Below are 20,088 nucleotides of genomic sequence, written 5' to 3'. Positions count from 1 at the left end.
CCTTGTACTTACATGCTGTCATTTCCATGATTCTGTACCAGAAATATTAATGCCGATTTTAACTAATTTCATGCAAAGCATTCATCTATTACAACAGTTATCTGAAGGACAGTGTACACCTTATAATGCTGCTATATTAATTATCCACATAAATCAATAGAGAGAACACACAGTTAATTTTTAATCATTAATTAATTGTTTGGCTACTTTTCTTACTAAAGCTCAAGGCTTAATTAAGCAACAGAGGAATACTTTTTCATGCTTCCTGACAGCCATTGTTATGAAAGTGTGGTCTGATCTAAAAAAAAAAAAATGCCCAATTAGGCATACGTTTTGTGCATTTCACATTTTTTTAATACAATCCCTGACACAAGAATGTAGCATATGTTAAAAATAAACACACACACACACACACACACACACACACACACCTCACACTGGATCAAACTTGCTATCTACAGCTGGCTCAACAACTGTTCATGAAGTTTAGCTGAAACCCTTCACATATCTTCAGACGTCTCGTTTTTCAAACCGCAGCATGCAGCAAAGTCATCCATTTATATCAACGGATGCATTTTCAAAATGTTTTTCATGCTCCTTAACCAACATTTCCAAAAGCATGTTACAAACAAAAATAAAACCACAATTATTTTCATGACAAAAACCACAGTCAACAGAGAAATACCAAGACAGCATAGAACAGAAGCATTGCAAACCGACCGCCTTACAGTGAGTTATCCCATTAATCTACTTAGCTGAATATTGTCTACACTGTGGAAGTGGCTTTCCAGAGTTTCAGGAAGGGTTTTTCCCAGCCCTGTCTGGAAATTCTGGGAACTGAAGTACAGTAATCATAGTTAGAACAAACCTCAGTTATCTAAGTTTGGATGTCACAAGAAACTTTGATTGGTATGGAAACTCTCTGGCTCCTTATCAAGTGCACAGAGGGGAAGGGAAAGAATGTGAGGTTGAGGCTTCGGCAGACTTGTTCCTGTAACAATAAACCATGATTTAGTGCAGGCATAGGCAAACTCGGCCCTTCAGATGTTTTGGCACTACAATTCCCTGACCACTGGTCCTGTTAGCTAGGGATGATGGGAGTTGTAGTCCCAAAACATCTGGAGGGCCGAGTTTGCCTATGCCTGATTTAGTGTTATGTCTGCATTTTGTCATTGGTTTGGAAAAGTACTGTGATAGGTTTAGAATATACATGATGGGTACGTATATGAACAATTTGATAAGGCCTCAGTGTAGGTGATCTGTTAGGTATAAGTTGATAATGGTAAATTCATCCTTTGCAAAGTGGTTTGATTTTTCGTGAGAACTTTGTGTCCTGCTACCCTTAGTTAAAGTTGAAAAATTCATCGCTGGCTATATTTTCTTTGAAATCCCGGCAATGCATATTACCGTATTTTTTGCCCTATAGGACGCACTTTTTCCCCTCCAAAAATGAAGGGGAAATGTGTGTGTGTCTTATGGGGCGAATGCAGGCTTTCACTGAAGCCAGGAGAGCAAGCTGCGGGGACAGCTGGGAGATGCAGCGCGTCTTCCTGCTGCCCCCGGACCTGATCTGAAGGCGGGCGGCGGGGAGAAGAGCGCTTCTCCCCGCTGCCTGCCCTGCAAGCTGCGGGGACAGCTGGGAGACGCAGCGCGTCTTCCTGCTGTCCCCGGACCTGATCTGAAGGCGGGTGGCGGGGAGAAGAGCGCTTCTCCCCGCTGCCAGCCCCGCAAGCTCCGGGGACGGCTGGGAGACGCAGCGCGTCTTCCTGCTGTCCCCGGACCTGATCTGAAGGCGGGCGGCGGGGAGAAGAGCACTTCTCCCCGCTGCCTGCCCCGCAAGCTCCGGGGACAGCTGGGAGGCGCAGCGCATCTTCCCGCTGTCCCCGGACCTGGTCTGAAGGCGGACTGCGGGGAGAAGAGCGCTTCTCCCCGCTGCCGGCCCCACAAGCGCCTGGGGGGGAAATAAAAATTTTTTTCTTTATTTCCCCCCCAAAAAAACTTGATGTGTCCTATGGGCCGGTGCGTCCTATGGGGCGAAAAATACGGTAAGCAACTAAATTACCATAAGCATCTGCATGCTACTTGGCAAAGCATGTATTTGTATATTTGATAGTTGCTGCCTACTTCTACTTACAAATGTTATCTGTGGCTGTTACGCAGGGGGGGAGGGGCGGGGATGATGCATGAGGTAGGTTGCGATAATATAGATGCACTTAGCCTGAAGTGTAAGAAGGAAAATCTCATGAGCTGATACCATGAGTTATCCCCCCCCAAAAAAATACAATTATACATGCATGTAAAATTACATGCATGTCAAACTTTGCAGCTGCATTAAATGAACCAATTACTCAAGATTACAAGCCATGAAGCTTCTAAAGAACAGAGAGTGGATATATTGTAATTTCGCAGCATAATGGGTCAGGACTGCATACCCCTCAACTAATTAAATTAAATTGGAACATCTTGGGGGGTTGGGGTTGGGGGGAACACACTCTTGCACAGGAGTGTGCTCCAAAAGATGGGTGTCCCAGTTTCCCACTGCGTCATGTTGGAGATTATGGGACTGAGTCCAAAGGAGGACCTATTTTGTGAAAATCTACTTGTGCAGAAAATTCACCCATGTGATCAGTACGGGGCTGTGAGTGATCCCTGATGTAGCCTTCAAAAACAGCTGCCCTCAGTCTTCATGGGTTTCATTTGCCCATACAGCCATCAGAACACAGTCAGATTTGATAAGTTGTGCAGTAACATCATCACATTCAGTACATGATTCCTAACTAGCAATCCCAGTCAACAGAGAAATCAAACAGGAAAGAATTGGCCGAAAATCAGCAGCAGAATGAAAAACCATTTGGCCACAAACACTTGCCAACAGAAGGATTAAATCTGGGAGTGGGGAGCATTCCCTCAAAAACTCACAAGTTCAGGCTCAAGGTGAACATTCAGTGCAACCCTAATAATAATAATAAATGAAAACATAACTTTGTTAATTAGAAATCAAGGAGGATATAATCTGACAATTGTATTCATCTTGCCTCCGCCTATCTGAAATAATAAATAAAGTTTCATGAAATTGTGCCAGATTATCCATTTGGAAAGCTTGTAAATTGTCTTTTACTTCAAAGCTGAACCAGATGCCTCCCATTTGAATGCAAATTAATATCTGCAATTAAAAGGTGTTCACCAGCAGACAGCATTAAAAATGTGACAGGAGATAATCCTTTCAGAATACCACTAGAACACCAATAAATATGTATGAGAAAATCATGATAAGGTCACTACAAGGGTTTGATAATAGAGTCATCTTCCTCTTCAGGGACTGGACAGAGAGGAGGACTCTTGGTCTTTTAACATTTAGCTCATTATCTGACAAGCACTAGTTCATGTGTGTAAGACTTACAGTGCACTGTCATAGGAGCTAGCATGGCAGACAACAGGAACAGCAACCTTAATAAAAACCAGCCTGAGCTTGAAACCACCACATAGAGACAATTGTACTAACATACCTATATCAGGTTTTGAATTCTGGTGCTGGAGGAGACTCTTGAGAGTCCCATGGACTGCAAGAAGATCAAACGCATCCATTCTGAAGGAAATCAGCCCTGAGTGCTCACTGGAAGGACAGATCCTGAAGCTCAGGCTCCAATACTTTGGCCACCTCATGAGAAGAGAAGACTCCCTGGGAAAGACCCTGATGTTGGGAAAGATGGAGGGCACAAGGAGAAGGGGGCGATAGAGGACGAGATGGTTGGATAGTGTTCTCTATCAGCATGAGTTTGACCAAACTGCGGGAGGCAGTGGAAGACAGGAGTGCCTGGCGTGCTCTGGTCCATGGGGTGATGAAGAGTCGGACACGACTAAACAACTAAACAACAACAAACCTATATCAGCAGTGGCGTAGCGTGGGTTGTCAGCACCCGGGGCAAGGCAAGTAATTTGCGCCCCCTAACCCGTGGATTTGCGCCCCCTAACCTGTGGATTTGCCCTAACCCCAGATGTTGCGCCCGGTGCGGCCGGCCCCCCCTGCACCCCCCACGCTACGCCACTGTATATCAGGCAGGCAGTGTGTTGGCATCTTCCAGCATTAATGCAAGTATCCCATCATTTAAGAAGCCAAATGTCTATAGATGTTGTATATTTATAAAACCAGATGTGCATAGAATGCTGTTGAACCATCACTCTGGGACTTCAGGATTATGAACAGACTTTCAGATAATTCAACCTATATCAGGCAGGCAGTGTGTTGGCATCTTCCAGCATTAATGCAAGTATCCCATCATTTAAGAAGCCAAATGTCTATAGATGTTGTATATTTATAAAACCAGATGTGCATAGAATGCTGTTGAACCATCACTCTGGGACTTAAGGATTATGAACAGACTTGCAGATAATTCAAAATATGAACGAAATGTGCTGAGAGCCAGTGTAGTGTAGTGGTTAAGAGCGGTAGACTCATAATCTGGTGAACCGGGTTCACGTCTCCACTCCTCCACATGCAGCTGCTGGGTGACCTTGGGCTAGTCACACTTCTTTGAAGTCTCTCAGCCCCACTCACCTCACAGAGTGTTTGGTGTGGGGGAGAAAGGGAAAGGAGAATGTTAGCCACTTTGAGACTCTTTCGGGTAGTGATAAAGTGGGATATCAAATCCAAACTCCTCCTCCTCCTCCTCTTCTTCTTCTCTTTGAATGCTGTGGTCTATTCGTCTCTCAGACCCTGCATGTGATCTCTGCCCCTCACCGCACCCGTCAAGATCCAACTGCAGTGAATAAGCCTTTATTGAATCGGAACACCATCTACAGCGGCTCCCAAGTATTATGAGGAGTGATTGGTGGAGTGGATTAAAGAATCAGAGAACTGTAGAGTTGGAAGAGACTCCCCGGGTCATCTAGTCCAACCCCCTGCAATGCAGGAATCTTAACTCAGGCATCCCTAAAAGATGGCCATCCAACCTCTGCATTAAAACTGCCAATGAAAGAGAGTCCACCACCTTTTGAGAGAGTCTGATCCACTGTCAAACAGCTTACTGTCAGAAAGTTCTTCCTGACATTTAGTCAGAATCTCCTTTCTTGTAACTTGAATCCATTGGTTTAGGTCCTGCCCTCCAAAGCAAGAGAAAAGAAGCTTGCTCCATCTTCCATGTGACAGCCCTTTAGATATTTGAAGATGGCTATCATATCTCCTCTCAGTCTCCACTTCTCCAGGCTAAACATACCCAACTCCCTCAATCGTTCCTCATTAGGGCTGGGAGGTATCTGTTTCCAACAACATGACAAAATACATTGTCCTTCCAAAAGTACAAGTGAGCCAATTTAAAACAACAACTATTTTTCGAACATTCACAGATTATGTCCACAAATGCCAAGTCAGGAGCCATTCAAAGCAATACAGTTTCACCACCACTACCAGAGGATAAATCTCCTGTACAAAAATAGCAGCTTTTGCTTCATCATTTATGCTTACTTGCTCACAACATTTCCTCAATGTAGATATGAGCCTCCCACTTACATTTCATTCATTTCATAACTGCACAGAGACATTTCATCTGCTATAGTGATTTCCCACGACTTCAAAAGGCAGGAATTTATTTTTTTAATGCTTTCAACTATGGGCAATATTTACACACACACACACAATTGAGACACATATAAGACTTGGCAATTGGGGAAAGGCAAATTTCTCAAACAGCAGCCATTAAACCAGTTACAGATGGGTAGCCGTGTTGGTCTGCCATAGTCAAAACAAAAAAAATTCCTTCCAGTAGCACCTTAAAGACCAACTAAGTTAGTTCTTGGTATGAGCTTTCGTGTGCATGCACACTTATCTGAAGAAGAAGGTATCTGAAGAAGTGTGCATGCACACGAAAGCTCATACCAAGAACTAACTTAGTTGGTCTTTAAGGTGCTACTGGAAGGAATTTTTTTTGTTTTAGCAGCCATTAAACTATTTGCTTTCGCTACAGAAAAGTCATAAAGGGAATGGAATTCCTGTCCACACCAGAAACCAACAGAAAACAATTATTGAGGCAGCACTGTGCAAGCAGACAGATGTGAGTAACTGATAACAGCAAAAGGCAGTTCACCAGTTAGTAACTACACCAGGCATGGATGGGCAAACTCGGCTCTCCAGATGTTTTGAGACTACAATTCCCATCACCCCTGACCACTGTTCCTGTTAGCTAGGGAAGATGGGAGTTGTAGTTCCAAAACATCTGGTGGGCCAGGTTTGCCTTTGCCTGAACTACACACTTGTACAATTATGAAGACTGAGGTAGCAAGTGTGCAGGTAATGACTGACTGTCATTTGCTGGTGTCAGCAGACCAAATCCAAGATTGGGAATACCTCCAGTCCAAGTACTCACAGATTTCCACCATCAAACAGATGTTGCTTCCCTAGTACAGGAGGTCTTTCTTTGCCAGTTCGGTTTGTATGCACAGAACTACATCATCAACATGGAGTCTAAAAGTACAGCCAGTACTTATTACCAAACGGCTACTTACGAGGTTGAGGTTCCCAATGGGGAATAAAGAATCACGATCACATGGGAAACAGCAGGCTTTATTGGACACACCCACAACTGTAGAAGTGGGTGGTGGGAGACTTAGAACACGGAGAAGGGCCAATGACTTCTAGAATCTTACCGGAAAAACTGAATGGAATTCCATTCCAAGTAGGATCAATGGGCTTGAAGCAGCACACACAAGAAGACAAGCCTGAAAATGTGCTGCTCTTAACATCAAGTTACTCAAGTCAAGAAAAGCTAGGTGATGGGCCAGCAATAGTGGAGGTGTTGTCTTATTCATCTCAAGTACTTGGTGTTATGTGTTATGTGGAAGACTGGGAGCCCTGAAGGCCCAGAACTGGTTTCCTGATGTCTATGTCATCCATGTGGAGCTTCAGATGAAGAAATGCAGGCAATTCAAAGTGGCAAGGTAATAGCAGACAACCAATTCTATGCTAGTGTCTGCTACAGAGCTTCTAGATCAGTTATTTGCTTGTGCACACATGCACTCTCAATGTGAGGAACTTGAGAGCCAGTGTGGTGTAGTGGTTAAGAGCAGTAGTCACGTAATCTGGTGAACCGGGTTCGCGTCTCCGCTCCTCCACCTGCAGCTGCTGGGTGACCTTGGGCCAGTCACACTTCTTTGAAGTCTCTCAGCCCCACTCACCTCACAGAGTGTTGGTTGTGGGGGAGGAAGGGAAAGGAGATTAGTTAGCCGCTTTGAGACTCCTGAAGGGGAGTGAAAGGCGGGATATCAAATCCAAACTCTTCTTCTTCTTCTTCCCTCCCTCTGCGCCCCCCGCTTTTCCTTCACTGTCAGATTAACTAACCAGACTCTAATCCGTTGCTGACTTTCTTTGCCTATCTATTCCAGGTATTTGCCAACCCTTGGATAAAAGTGGATATTACACTTTGAGACTTAGAGTATAAGACAAGCAGTGAAGTCTCAAAGGCAGAAATCCCAGAAAATGAATTATTATTGTGTCTGGTCCATAACCCACCAGTATTACAAACAGTCTATACCAAACCCTTTACAGTCAAAGCAAACATAATCCAAATATAAACTGCAATAGCTTGCAAGCATTATTATAGTTCTAATATAATATCAACCTACTAGGAGATGATATATAAGAAAGGAATTGAATATTAGTGTTTGGGGTTTATATGTTCAATATCCCCTCTAAAATTACAAGGTACGCTCTTTTATGGATCTAAAATAATGCCATTTTTCTACATAAAAGCTGCATGTCTTTCTTTATTTCAACATAAATATAATTTCATTACATAGAATGCTCTTGTTACTGTTAAAAACATCTCCATGGGAAAAGTTCAAAATCTAGGCCATGCATATATGCACATACTACCTGTTTTTGATCTGGTGGACAATTTCCATCAGATGTCACCCAGTGTACTCCTACAAACCATAATTCTACTAGCTGTGACCCAATGTACCCAGGCAAACCAATCTACAGTGGTGCCTCGCAAGACGAAATTAATTCGTTCCGCAAGTCTCTTCGTCTTGCGAGTTTTTCGTCTTGCGATGCACGGTTTCCCATAGGAATGCATTGAAAATCAATTAATGCGTTCCTATGGAAACCGCCTTCAGACCAGGTTCGGGGACAGTCTGTCCCCCGACCTCTTCTGAAGGCTGGGGGGGGGGGGGACAAGGGCTTTTCTTCCCACCCCCAGCATTTTTAAAAAAACCGGGACAGCGGAGGACTTCTCCACTGTCCGGGGCGATCTTAAAATGCTGGCGGGCGGCATTTTAAAATCGCCCCGGGACAGCGGAGGACTTCTCCGCTGTCCGGGGCGATTTAAAAGCCCCCGGGAAGGCAGGCAGGGGGGAACAAAGACTTTTGCCCCCCGCCGGCCTTCAGAAGGCGTTCCCTCCCCGCCACCCGGCTTCGGAGCATCGTTCCGAAGCCGGGCGGCGGGAGGAGGCGTTCCCGCCCCGCCGTCCGGCTTCGGAGCAGCCTTCCGAAGCCTGGCGGCGGGAGGAGGTCCGAGGACAGTGGGGAAGACGCGCTGCGCTTCCCCGCTGTCCCGGAGATTTCCCTATGGGCTTTCGTCTTGCGAAGCAAGCCCATAGGGAAATTCGTTTTGCGAAGCGCCTCCAAAACGGAAAACCCTTTCGTCTAGCGGGTTTTCTGTCTTGCGAGGCGTTCGTCTTGTGGGGCACCACTGTATTGCAAATCAGTCAGCAATTGACCAAGCACCCAATCAACACCCAAGACTCGCCCTACAGGTTATATATGGGTAGGAAGAGATCTTACATGAAATTCACATCCTAGAAACTCCATTCACATATTAGAAACTCAACATTTTGAGGCTAAGGTGAATCATCCTGGGATGTGAATGTCATGTAAAACCTCTTTCTACCCACATAAACTTCCTGAGGCAGGGGGAGTCTTTTCCCTGGTCGATTGCTGGCTGCTTCACAACAGAATAGTTCCAGAGTCTCTTGTTTTACCGGTGACACTCTACATCTAGCTAGCTCCCATGTGTGTGTATATAATCTATATCTATATAAGTATGTGGGCATCTGTGTAAATAAAATATTAAATCTTTACTCCTGGGATTTTTTTCAGCTTATTTCACTTTGTCGGTGTTGGCGGTGTTCAGTTACGGTGCTTTAACATGTCTTTATACAGATTTCCATTATGTTCTTTTTAATGGAGACAAGAATATTTCCCTTTCTCTTTCCTGAAACAAACTGTGTACCATGTTGATATTTAATGAGCCATTGCCTAGTCTATGTGAAGCGGGTGGCTTGAATATATTTCTCCCCCTCAAATATTTACTGGATGAGAATGAGTTGACTTTCGATGTAGAAAATTATTATTTGCCAGAAGTACTGCATTCATGGCTGAATATGTGGGTAGTTAAGGTGCAGGCAGCAGGCATTCTACTGCCTATTAAATCAGGTTTCTTCTTTTGAAAAAGAAATGTTTTAGGGGGGAAAAACACCTGTCGTTATAAGGCAAGGGAATGAAATTCATTCCGTGAAAAATCTAATTCATAAGTTTGCACATTTCATCAGACTATAAGGATAGTATTTGACTAATTCATACTGTGAATATGAATATGTTGGATGCAACCCTAAGACTTCTGTCAGACACTTTGTGATTGTAGGAATAACTGCACAAAGACACTATGATCTTGATAGCTAAGTGAGTTAATAAGTAACAAATGAGTAACTGTCATCCAAATAAATCAGCAAAACAGTTAATGAATCAAGCCTAATTAAGATCAATTATTTTAGACAGAACCTCTAAAATCTAAGACCACTAGACAGATTTATTTGTTTACTTCATTTATATGTGGTACAGCACTTTGCAAATGTTATAGGTGGTTTACAACAGGCAAATAGATAAAAATGCATAAATTCATAAAGTAATATAAGCCTTTTAAGTAAGTGTGTTTCGGAAGGCTTTGGCCCACCAGATGTTGCTGCACTGCAACTCCCGTCTTCCCTGGCCGTTGCCCATTCTTGCTAGGACTGATGGGAGTTGTAGTTCAGCAAAATCTGTAGGACTAAAAGTTCCCCACACCTGCCTTAAAGCAGGGGGCTAATCAAATGCCCCTCCCTTATAGTCGCTTTTAACGGCTTGCCTTTTGTTTCTATCTGTTTTATGTGAGTTATAATCACTTTTAACTATTAGCTTTTATCCCTTTCCTCTTTAAGTCTTATGAGGTTTGATGGTGATGAATTCCCCTGGAACGCTCACAAGTGGCTTGTGACAGGGACAGCCATCTCCTTTAACTGTTGCTGGTGTCTAGTGATTACAGCTAAAAACAATTAAGGCTGCACTCCTACAGACTTACAGTGGAACTCACTTCTATGAACACATGGATAAGATTGCTCTGAAAAAGATCTATCATCTATGAATTTGTCTACTCCAGGCTTCCTCAACCTCGGCCCTCCAGATGTTTCTGGCCTACAACTCCCATGATCCCTAGCTAGCAGGACCAGTGGTCAGGGATGCTGGGAATTGTAGTCTCAAAACATCTGGAGGGCCGAGATTGAGGAAGCCTGGTCTACTCCCAAAAAAAAAAAAATCAGCACGTAAGCAATACACCATTTTGTAATGAAGTGAGTTGTGCAAAAAGTACTTCCTATTATTAGTCATGAGCTTGAGCATTTTGAGCAGCCTTCTCAAACCTATGATCAGTAGATATTGTTGGACTACAATTCCCATCATCCCATCCAGCATGGTCAATGGCCAGACATGATAGTAACTGTAGCCCAATGACATCTGGGAAAGCCTATTCAGAGAAAAATAGTAATTTCTTTATTTTAATGCTGAATATATGAGCACATGAAGCTGCTTTGTATCCAGACAGACCATGGCTTCTTACCCCAGGATTTTCTTACTAGAACTTGAAAGGGGGGGGGGACCCTTCTCCAGAATATGTAATATATATTGCAAGGTGTCTTCAGGATGAAATAGCAACATTAAAAATAATAATCCAGTATTAATCCATTATCACAAAATGTTTCCCCGAGCACGGCAGAGTTTTGGATATTCCCAACCGAACAGAACAGTATAAAGCAGAAAGGGGATAACAGAATGTTTTGCCATAAATTAAGAATGACTGTGTTGGAAAGTAAAAAGCAAATTAATTCTAGCAACTATGAAGTTCATATTTTAACTTCTCTAGTTATACATACTATTGAGAACCGATAGCCGACTTTTTAGTACCAAATCAGCTTCTGGGCATTTCCATTTAGATGAGAAAGGCTGTCTTAGCTCTTTATAAATCCCCAAGCTGGGAAAGATACAAAGAGTATTAGCACCTGGTACGCTCTTAAAAGTTTATTGTCCAAAAAATTGAAAACTCTTTGCAATTGTTTTAAGCAAATGTGGTTGTATCTTAATTTGTCGTAATGAGGGAGATGCTCATTACAGTGTCTCTCTTCTCTGCCCCAGGGCACCTGTGAAGATTATATTTTTCATCTCAATGGGTCTTTGCTTTTGCTGAACTCCTTAAAATACCCAGGCATACTATAACTCCAGAAGGATGCAAGAGCATTTGCTTGACTTAATTACTGCATTGCTTTTTAGTAATTGACAGGTGATAATACTGGTGTTAATCAAGATACTGCATCACAAAGTCAAATTATAATCGTAAAACTTTTATATTGAGATGCGTATTTCATATCTAATTGCACCACAATAACCAGGGCAGATTATTTCCTTCTGCTGTATTGTTTTCTGACCTGTGATATGGCTATACTCCTTCTATCCTTATAGCTTGCTCAAAGTACTTCTGTGTGAATAGTGGAATTATTTAAACCTCAGCGCCTAGGACTTGCCGATCGTCAGGTCGGCGGTTTGAATCCCCGCGGCGGGGTGCGCTCCCGTTGCTCGGTCCCAGCGCCTGCCAACCTAACAGTTCGAAAGCACCCCCGGGTGCAAGTAGACAAATAGGGACCGCTTACTAGCGGGGAGGTAAACGGCGTTTCCGTGTGCTGCGCTGGCTCACCAGATGCAGCTTGTCACGCTGGCCACGTGACCCGGAAGTGTCTTCGGACAGCGCTGGCCCCCGGCCTCTTAAGTGAGATGGGCGCACAACCCTAGAGTCTGTCAAGACTGGCCCGTACGGGCAGGGGTACCTTTACCTTTACCTTATTCCCTGCAATGTTAATGGCTGCACTACAAATGCTGCTCACTTAGACGAGCATCCAGATGAATTATGCATGAATTTATTACTTTGGTCAATTTTGCTGGACCTTGTAACCTAGGGCTGCCATACATCTGGAATATCCAAAAGGAAAATGTCCGCTTTGTCCTGGATCTTAGCTCAACAATTTTGGGGGTGTCCTGGTTTTTACTTTTTGAAATATGGCAACCCTGTAATTCAAAAAATGACTGGGAAAGTGATGTCATAGACTGAGGCTCATGTATCTAGTATTGAAATGCAACTAGACTCATCATCAGCCAAGTAACTGTCTCCATCTAGAATATAACTGAAAACTGCTCCTTAAAAATATTGTTTTAAACTGTGAAAAGAAGCTACAATCACATCTACTCCTATGCCAAATCTTGTCAGTAGCAATTAGCTTTTATTGCTAGGGTAGATCTTCCAGATTCAGAGGCAATACAACCTTGATTACTAAAAATGGGTTAAATCTGAGTGGCCCTAACTAAATGTTCTTGCTTGTGTTGCATAGGTCACAGTCAAGACATGTTGGGATACAGAGCAAGGGTGTTGCTGAGCTACAACTCCTACCATTCTTGACCACTAGCCATACTGGCTGAGGCTGATGGGATCCGTAGTCCAACGTCTAGATGGCCACAGGATACGCTCTAGCCCAAGGGTGGCTAAAATAGGGTGGCTTGCCATGACAAATAGAAATGCTTGACATAAATGAGATCAATTCATTCAGGCATTACCTTAATTACAGTCTGCCCTTCACCATATGGTCCCAGAGCAGAAATATATTACATAAAAATCATTTTTTTTTAAAAAAAAAAAGCACTGTGAAATTTTGCAGTAATAAAACAGAACCTCAGGAAGATGTAAAAGCAGGCAATAAAAATTATCTGAGCAGCTCCATACAGCAAACCTTCCCAAAGTCCTGCCTAACAAGGTGTCTTAATGGTCCCTACCACTTTACAGCATTAAAAGTCCATAGTATACACTGCCAGCCAACCCTATTCATATTATTCCCCAAGCTGCATGTGACAGAGGGTTGTTTAGGCCAAGGGATAATGGGGCTTACCAAAGCCTCCTTCTGTCTATATGGTCCTGTCCCATAACTTATTAAATGCATTCCAAATTTGTCTTTTCTCACACTAGAGTTTGATGAAATCTTGTGCAACTGTGTTCATTCTACTCTACTCTCTCTCCACATTCCCACTCTGCTGTTTATTCAACAACATAACTCAATTGTCTTTTTAAGCAATCTATTAAGTTCTGGAATGTTTTCTTCTGGAGACACATTTCATAGTCAAAGCCACTGGGGTTCCGTTGCAGTTCAGTTGCGCTCTTCCTCACTAGGAACATTAACAAATACTGCCAGGTTTAATTTATAGATGCAGAAGGAACCCCTAAATCACTGCAGCATTCTCCACCCAGCCTTGTTCATCAGACTCAAAAATAATTTAGCGACTCCTTAATTAATTCCTAATTGACATCCTTGGGTCATTACGCCAACACTTTCATTTGGCTGTATACCAACAGACAGCGGCCTAGGGGATATTTGGCTTATAAGATTTCTCCCAGGATGTCCAATAAAACTTTCCCTTTCAAAAATAAATTTTATTGCTATTGTTGCTGCCAGTTGTTAAACTGAATAACATCCAAATCCTAAACAAATTTACTTTTAAAAATCTCCACTTGCTGAAAAAGGAGAATTAGAAGGGGGGGTTCATAACTGGACCTCCCACTGTTTCATTTTTAAATGCGGGATCAGATTATGTTTAACATAACAGTAACACAAAATCATCTCACTGCAGCTGCTATTTGTGCCACTGGGCTGAAACATATAGGTGTGCTCTTCCAAAGCAACTTACAAGCAACCCCACATAGATGCATTAAAAACGGGGGGGGGGGGGTGTGTTACATTTAAAATATCTCACCCACTTCTAATAGGGCAGATAGTTATTGCCTGGTGATTAATGTGGCTCTCTGCAGCAGTGCAAACTACAGTTGCAGTTCATGGGAGAGTTATTTTGCTGTTTAATCACTCAACTATTTATTTATTTTTTTACACGTTCCCAACAACATCCGACTATCTCATACAGCATAGAGCAAGAAAGCTAAGTGGGGCACTCCTTGTAGGGCTGCAGACAGGCTCAGCTCTCTGATGAGTGCAGACAGAGCCAGTTCAAAGTGGAGGGGACCCTCAGCAAAGTGTTCTCTGGCGAGACCCTCCTTCATCAGCTGGCAACTTCAACAGGCTTACCTGGAGATGGAAGCAGCAGGTGCCAATAGCAGCCCTCCAATGTAGCCACCATTATAATTTCTCACAGTGACTCCAATGAAGAATCATTCTACGGCATTCTGGTAAATTTTAAGAAGGGATCCCAGACTTAGTTGCCCACTGAAAAAATGTTGCTTTAAGGGTGGGCCCTGAGCAGATATTAGCAGTGGACCCTGCTGGAATACTGGGACCCAGAAGTTGCCTGATGATACACATTCTATAGCCTGCAGGAAGAGAGTGAGCAGCATTGAAGAAAACAGCAACAACCACTCAGTTTCCCTTATTGGTGGCAATGAAGATTAGGCCCAGTCTGGCTTCTTGTTCATCCACCTGCTCTTGCAGGAAATAAAGCAGCCACAGCTGAGGGGAATGATCAGCTGCCCCTGATAGCCATAGGCTCTCTCAAAAGGAAAGCTGGCCACAGTGAGGAGCAGTGAAAGCCCATCAAAACAAGAGCTGATCCTCTACAGGAACAGAATAATATGGTCCAAAGCAAGGTGAAAGGAACAGTTAATTGCAATGCAATTTTAGTGCTTCATAATGTCCTCAGAGCCACCAAGCAGGCCAGTTTAGGGCATCCCTTATTTGATGAATCTCTCAGTGATCTGTTAATAAGGAATTGCTGGAATTCGTTGGGCTGGACAACACAAACCTTTTTTTAAAACCAGCATTTCTGTCCTTCCATGTGCCTAAAGGAGTGGGAGAAGCCTATTATATGAACACCTGGCAGAAGAATAACCCAGAGACCTTAATTATTTCACTGGCATTTTACACTGCCAGCTCATTATACTGTGTTATTAAATGGACACAGTGGCACAACACTAAACTTTAAAGCAAGAAACCCCCAGATTCATTTAATGTTTATTTATTTATTGTCATTTCTAAAATTGCCACAAAGAGTGCTAAAAAGTTTATATACAAATTTCACAGGCAAAGCTGGCTGCAATCCCAGTGCTTGTGAGCATGCCCTGCAATTCTGTGTTCATGTACTTGGTACTTAGTTGCACTGGGTTCAGTTGTGCTGCCCAAGACTAGAAAACATGCATTTAATCAATTATACTGCATGCACAGCTTCATTTTATTCCCCCCTCCCTGTTATCTGATAGCATAAAGGTAGAGCTGGATCAGAAGATAATTGGGTTTATTTAGCTGGATACACAATCTAATCTACTGCACTATAAAAAGAATGATTCCCCTTTACTTAAAGCTTAATTTAACCCTTGGGCAATTCAGTAGAGATTTTTAGAGTCCCCCTGGGATTTTTAGAATCCCAGAAGCTTCCCTTTTGAACATATCCCTTTCATCTTAAGAGGTTCTGGCCAGGTTGAGCTACAGTGGGAAATAATTATTTTCTGCTATGAGAAGAGCTGTGGTGAGCCTCAGCTAGCAAACCCTCCTTCCCCTCTCCCCCTTTCTCATGCCTTTTTGGAGATCAAAAGCTTTTGCTTTAATTTTGAACTAACCACTATTTTGGAAAACAAAACAGTGAGCAGGGCAGATTTGTTCTTTTTACTTTTTGTTAAGTGCATTAAGAGGCAATATCTACCGTGATCAGGCCTCACGTAGATCTGTTTCAGGAGTGAGGAATTCATGGCTCTCCAAGTAACTCCAGTTCCCATCAGCCCCATCTAGCATGGTCAATAGTCAAGGATGATGGGAGGTCTAGTCCAATACCTGAGGCCCCATATTCCAGAACCCTAGTCTTTTATTCTTTTTTTTATCCCTACCTTTCCTGGCACATAGAACAAACTAGGTTGGATCTGAACTGCAGCTAACTTTATTTTACTTTAATCCACATTAGGAGAACCCAGAGCTTTTTGCTTTCAAACTTGAGGGCATAGTAATTGAGTTCTGGCCATGTACAAATGATATCCACCCTTACACAATTGTTTGAATGGTCCCTTCCTTTCATCACTGAGGTATGAGCTCTTCATTTACATAGGCACAGTTCAGAAATCAATGTTTTGCATTATACAAGACACATTTACGGTAAATAGGAAGGGGGGACTAGAAGAAACAAGGTTAAACTAATGCTAGGATTCTATGCACAAGCACTTGATGGGTTTCCACCCTATAAAAACAGTAACCTGCCGTACGACGCTGTCACGACAATTCCTTTCGTGCATTTGAAACATGTAATCTTCTAATTTATGTGGTGTAATAAACAGGCACTCCCTAAGGCAGATCATGTCTTTTATATTAGGCTCAATTTTAAGCATTTCAGTATTGACAGAATGTGGGAAGCACCAAAGGATTACAAGTAAATATTTAGCACTTCTACATAGCGGCATTTCCCCCCATGCCACATGCAGAGAACTTTACAAAGAATAGACTGTTAATTTTCCACAGTAGTCCTGCAAAGTAAAGGTAAAGGGACCCCTGACCATTAGGTCCAGTCATGGCCGACTCTGGGGTTGCGGCGCTCATCTCGCTTTATTGGCCGAGGAAGCCAGCATACATCTTCCGGGTCATGTGGCCAGCATGACTAAGCCACTTCTGGCGAACCAGAGAAACGGTATGAAAACACCGTTTACCTTCCCGCCGGAGCGCTACCTATTTCTCTACTTGCACTTTGACGTGCTTTCGAACTGCTAGGTTGGCAGGAGCAGGGACCGAGCAACGGGAGCTCACCCCATCGCAGGGATTCGAACTGCCGACCTTCTGATCAACAAGTCCTAGGCTCTGTGGTTTAACCCACAGCGCCACCCACGTCCCAAGTCCTGCAAGGTAGGTGACCATAAATGCAGGCTATTCATTTAAAAGTTGTTGGGCGGGGTTAGGACAAGACCAGCCTATCATTGAAGACAAATCTTCACCTCCCACCAAATCAATGCCCTGTTTGCAGGAAATCTCAAAAGTAGCCTCTGCCAAGAGAAGCTTCACAACCACAGGAGACAGAGCTGGGGAAAAAGATATGTTGCTGCCCCAGCAGATGGCATGCCCCACTCCCAAAGTTTTAAATTAATTCCCTCTAGAAATATCCCTATTACTAGAGGTGGAGGGAGTCCCAAAGTCTCCACTCAGTCGAAATGCAAGCCAAATGTTTTTGATGTTGTTTGAGCTGAAAGTTTCAGTGAGGTGTAAAGCAAGAGAGATAGCTATTTAAGTTTAATACATAAGGAATTCTACTTTTTGACCTCTTTACTCTGCACTTCAAAAGTTAGGGTGCTTCCATATTGTCACTAGTTTCAGGTGGGCATCAATCACATACAGGCAAATTCAGGTTGCACAAATAAAGTTAATTGGGTGGTTTTGTACAATGCACTTTGCCAAAAGATCACCCTATTTGCAATAAGGAAAGTGATGGGGAAACACAACATCAAGGGGGCCTACCTGGAGTCAAGTTTAACCTTTCGGCATTGAGTTAAAACCTTGTTATTTTCCTAGACCTTGCCGAGTCTGTGCCATGCTTTTCTTTGTGTTCTGTGCAGCCTAGTTGTGCTTTACGTTGTTTTTATGGTGTGTGCCTGCGTCTAAAAACCACCCTGGGGTATTCAATCTCAAAAATAAATAAAGGTGGAAGCAGGTGGTCCTGTAGAGACATGGAATGCAAGCTGCATTGTTACTCTGGTTCTGCCTCGGCTGAAGTAGATCCCTCTTCTGCATCTCTGTGACAGGTGTGTGATTGGAGCACTCACTGAAACTCACTCATGGTGCTGAGATGAAGAACAATTATCTGCTATCAGAAGAGGCTCCATGTATTATCGCTGTACAGCTCCTTCCAGACAAAAAGGATGCTAAGAGAGTTGCACAGAACTAACGGGTAGGGTTGTGTTTGCCGTTCTCCCTCTTACGGGCTCAAAGGAATGTTACCTTTTCCCGGTAACATTGTTACCGGACATGTTTATGTGACCCTGGGTGTAATATAGTTAGAATCCATTAAAGAAAGAAAACAGAGGCAAACTGTGTGGTTGTGCATGCCCAGCAAACACCACCTGAGGCAATTTTGCTGAGGATTTGACGGGTAGCTGGTGGCTCCACATTAACCAGTCCACTGGGAAGAGATTAGACACAACTAATATTTCTATCGGAGATTATTGCTCAATGCAACATTCAAATAAGAATAGATGCTTCCTGGCATGCTTGGGTGTGAATGTTATTTTGGGAGCTAGAGATGGTCGAAGCGACACACAGAAGGTAAAATTTAGCGAATGTTACAAAACAAGAATCAAATGGGAAACAGAAATTCAAATATTATGACCCCAATTAAAAAAATATTAGTGGAAAAGCTGGTTAGAAATTTTTTTAGCAACATAATAATGTTGACCAAAAAGAAGAAGATGGTTTTTCAAGGTCTGACCTTTAGACATTAGGCATTAAAAGCATATGGAATACTAATGTGTCTCCAATTACCAAGCAATTGGGTTTCTTCTGCAAGGTAAGTAAGTCCACCATTTGAAAACTGGCCTATGGAAGTGACCCATAGAAAAACAGCTTGATCTCCAGTAATAGCATCATTATGAATAGGGTTAAGCAAGAAATTAGCATCTCAAGTGAAGAGAATGATATCCTGTATAGCAACTGCTAGAGGTTATTCAGACCATAAAATGGCTAAATATATAATCCACTCTCCCTTCTTCTTTTTTTAAAAAAATATTATTTTACTACTCACTTCCTAAAAAGTGCACTCATTCGAAAGGAATAGTCAGGTTGTAAATGCGGCCCATCAGCCTGGCTTACCAGAACGCCTGTGATGCTGTTCTTCCAGGAATTCCAAGTCGAGCATGAGATCATCCTCATCCAGGTCACAGGAGCCCAAGTTATTCAAAACATCCTGTAGTATGCCAACAAAATCATAGTTTAGGAAGATGACTGAATGGGGATGGAAATTTCTGAAAATCTCAATGATAAGCTTATCCTCATCTACTTTCTCTAATTGCCACCTTGCTTCCTGATCTCAATGAGAAGTTGTGAATAAAAATAGCATATTATATACATTATTATTCTACGCATTTACTTGCATGTTATACACATATTATACACATATGAACTCCAGGTTGCCTGAAGTTAACCAGACAACAATGCGTATAACTGCATAAAAATAAAGGTAAAGGTAAAGGTACCCCTGCCCATACGGGCCAGTCTTGACAGACTCTAGGGTTGTGCGCCCATCTCACTTAAGAGGCCGGGGGCCAGCGTTGTCTGGAGACACTTCCAGGTCACGCGGCCAGCGTGACATCACTGCTCTGGCAAGCCAGAGCCGCACACGGAGACGCCGTTTACCTTCCCGCTAGTAAGCGGTCCCTATTTATCTACTTGCACCCGAGGGTGTTTTCGAACTGCTAGGTTGGCAGGCGCTGGGACCAAACGACGGGAGCGCACCCCGCCGCGGGGATTCGAACCGCCGACCTTTCGATCAGCAAGCCCTAGGCGCTGAGGCTTTTACCCACAGTGCCACCCGCGTCCCCATAAAAATACTTAGGTATTAATACTTATACAATTAAGCTACAAAAATATAGTGCTACATGGGTTTCACTCTTTTATATGTATTATATGTATAATATATGCACATTTTTGCATATAATTAGTTGATTTTTTAAAAAAGAAAAGAAAAGATGCACAAGCATGAAAGGTGCCTGGTGCAGGAATAGTTTGATGCAGGCAAAGCTTGATCAGGTCAGAATCATCAAATCTATTTAAATCTATTTAGAACAGATT

The 20,088-nt window shown here is 43.0% G+C and overlaps 1 protein-coding gene across 4 annotated transcripts in view; it reads right to left on the bottom strand.

The window, feature by feature from the left end:
• The window catches only part of CCSER1 (coiled-coil serine rich protein 1), a 730,500-nt gene that overhangs the window by 527,750 nt on the left and 182,662 nt on the right, over window positions 1-20,088 (bottom strand). For all 4 annotated transcript variants that reach the window (XM_028743550.2, XM_028743548.2, XM_077933833.1 and 1 more), the window contains one exon: window positions 19,111-19,204. In XM_028743550.2, the coding sequence (XP_028599383.2) occupies window positions 19,111-19,204 (94 nt within the window). The remainder of the gene's footprint in view (window positions 1-19,110; window positions 19,205-20,088) is intronic.

This window comes from Podarcis muralis, chromosome 9 (genome assembly GCF_964188315.1).
Source record: "Podarcis muralis chromosome 9, rPodMur119.hap1.1, whole genome shotgun sequence".
NCBI lineage: Eukaryota > Metazoa > Chordata > Lepidosauria > Squamata > Lacertidae > Podarcis > Podarcis muralis.
Note: the sequence above shows the minus strand (reverse complement) of the source record. Positions and strands in the feature narration are given on the sequence as shown.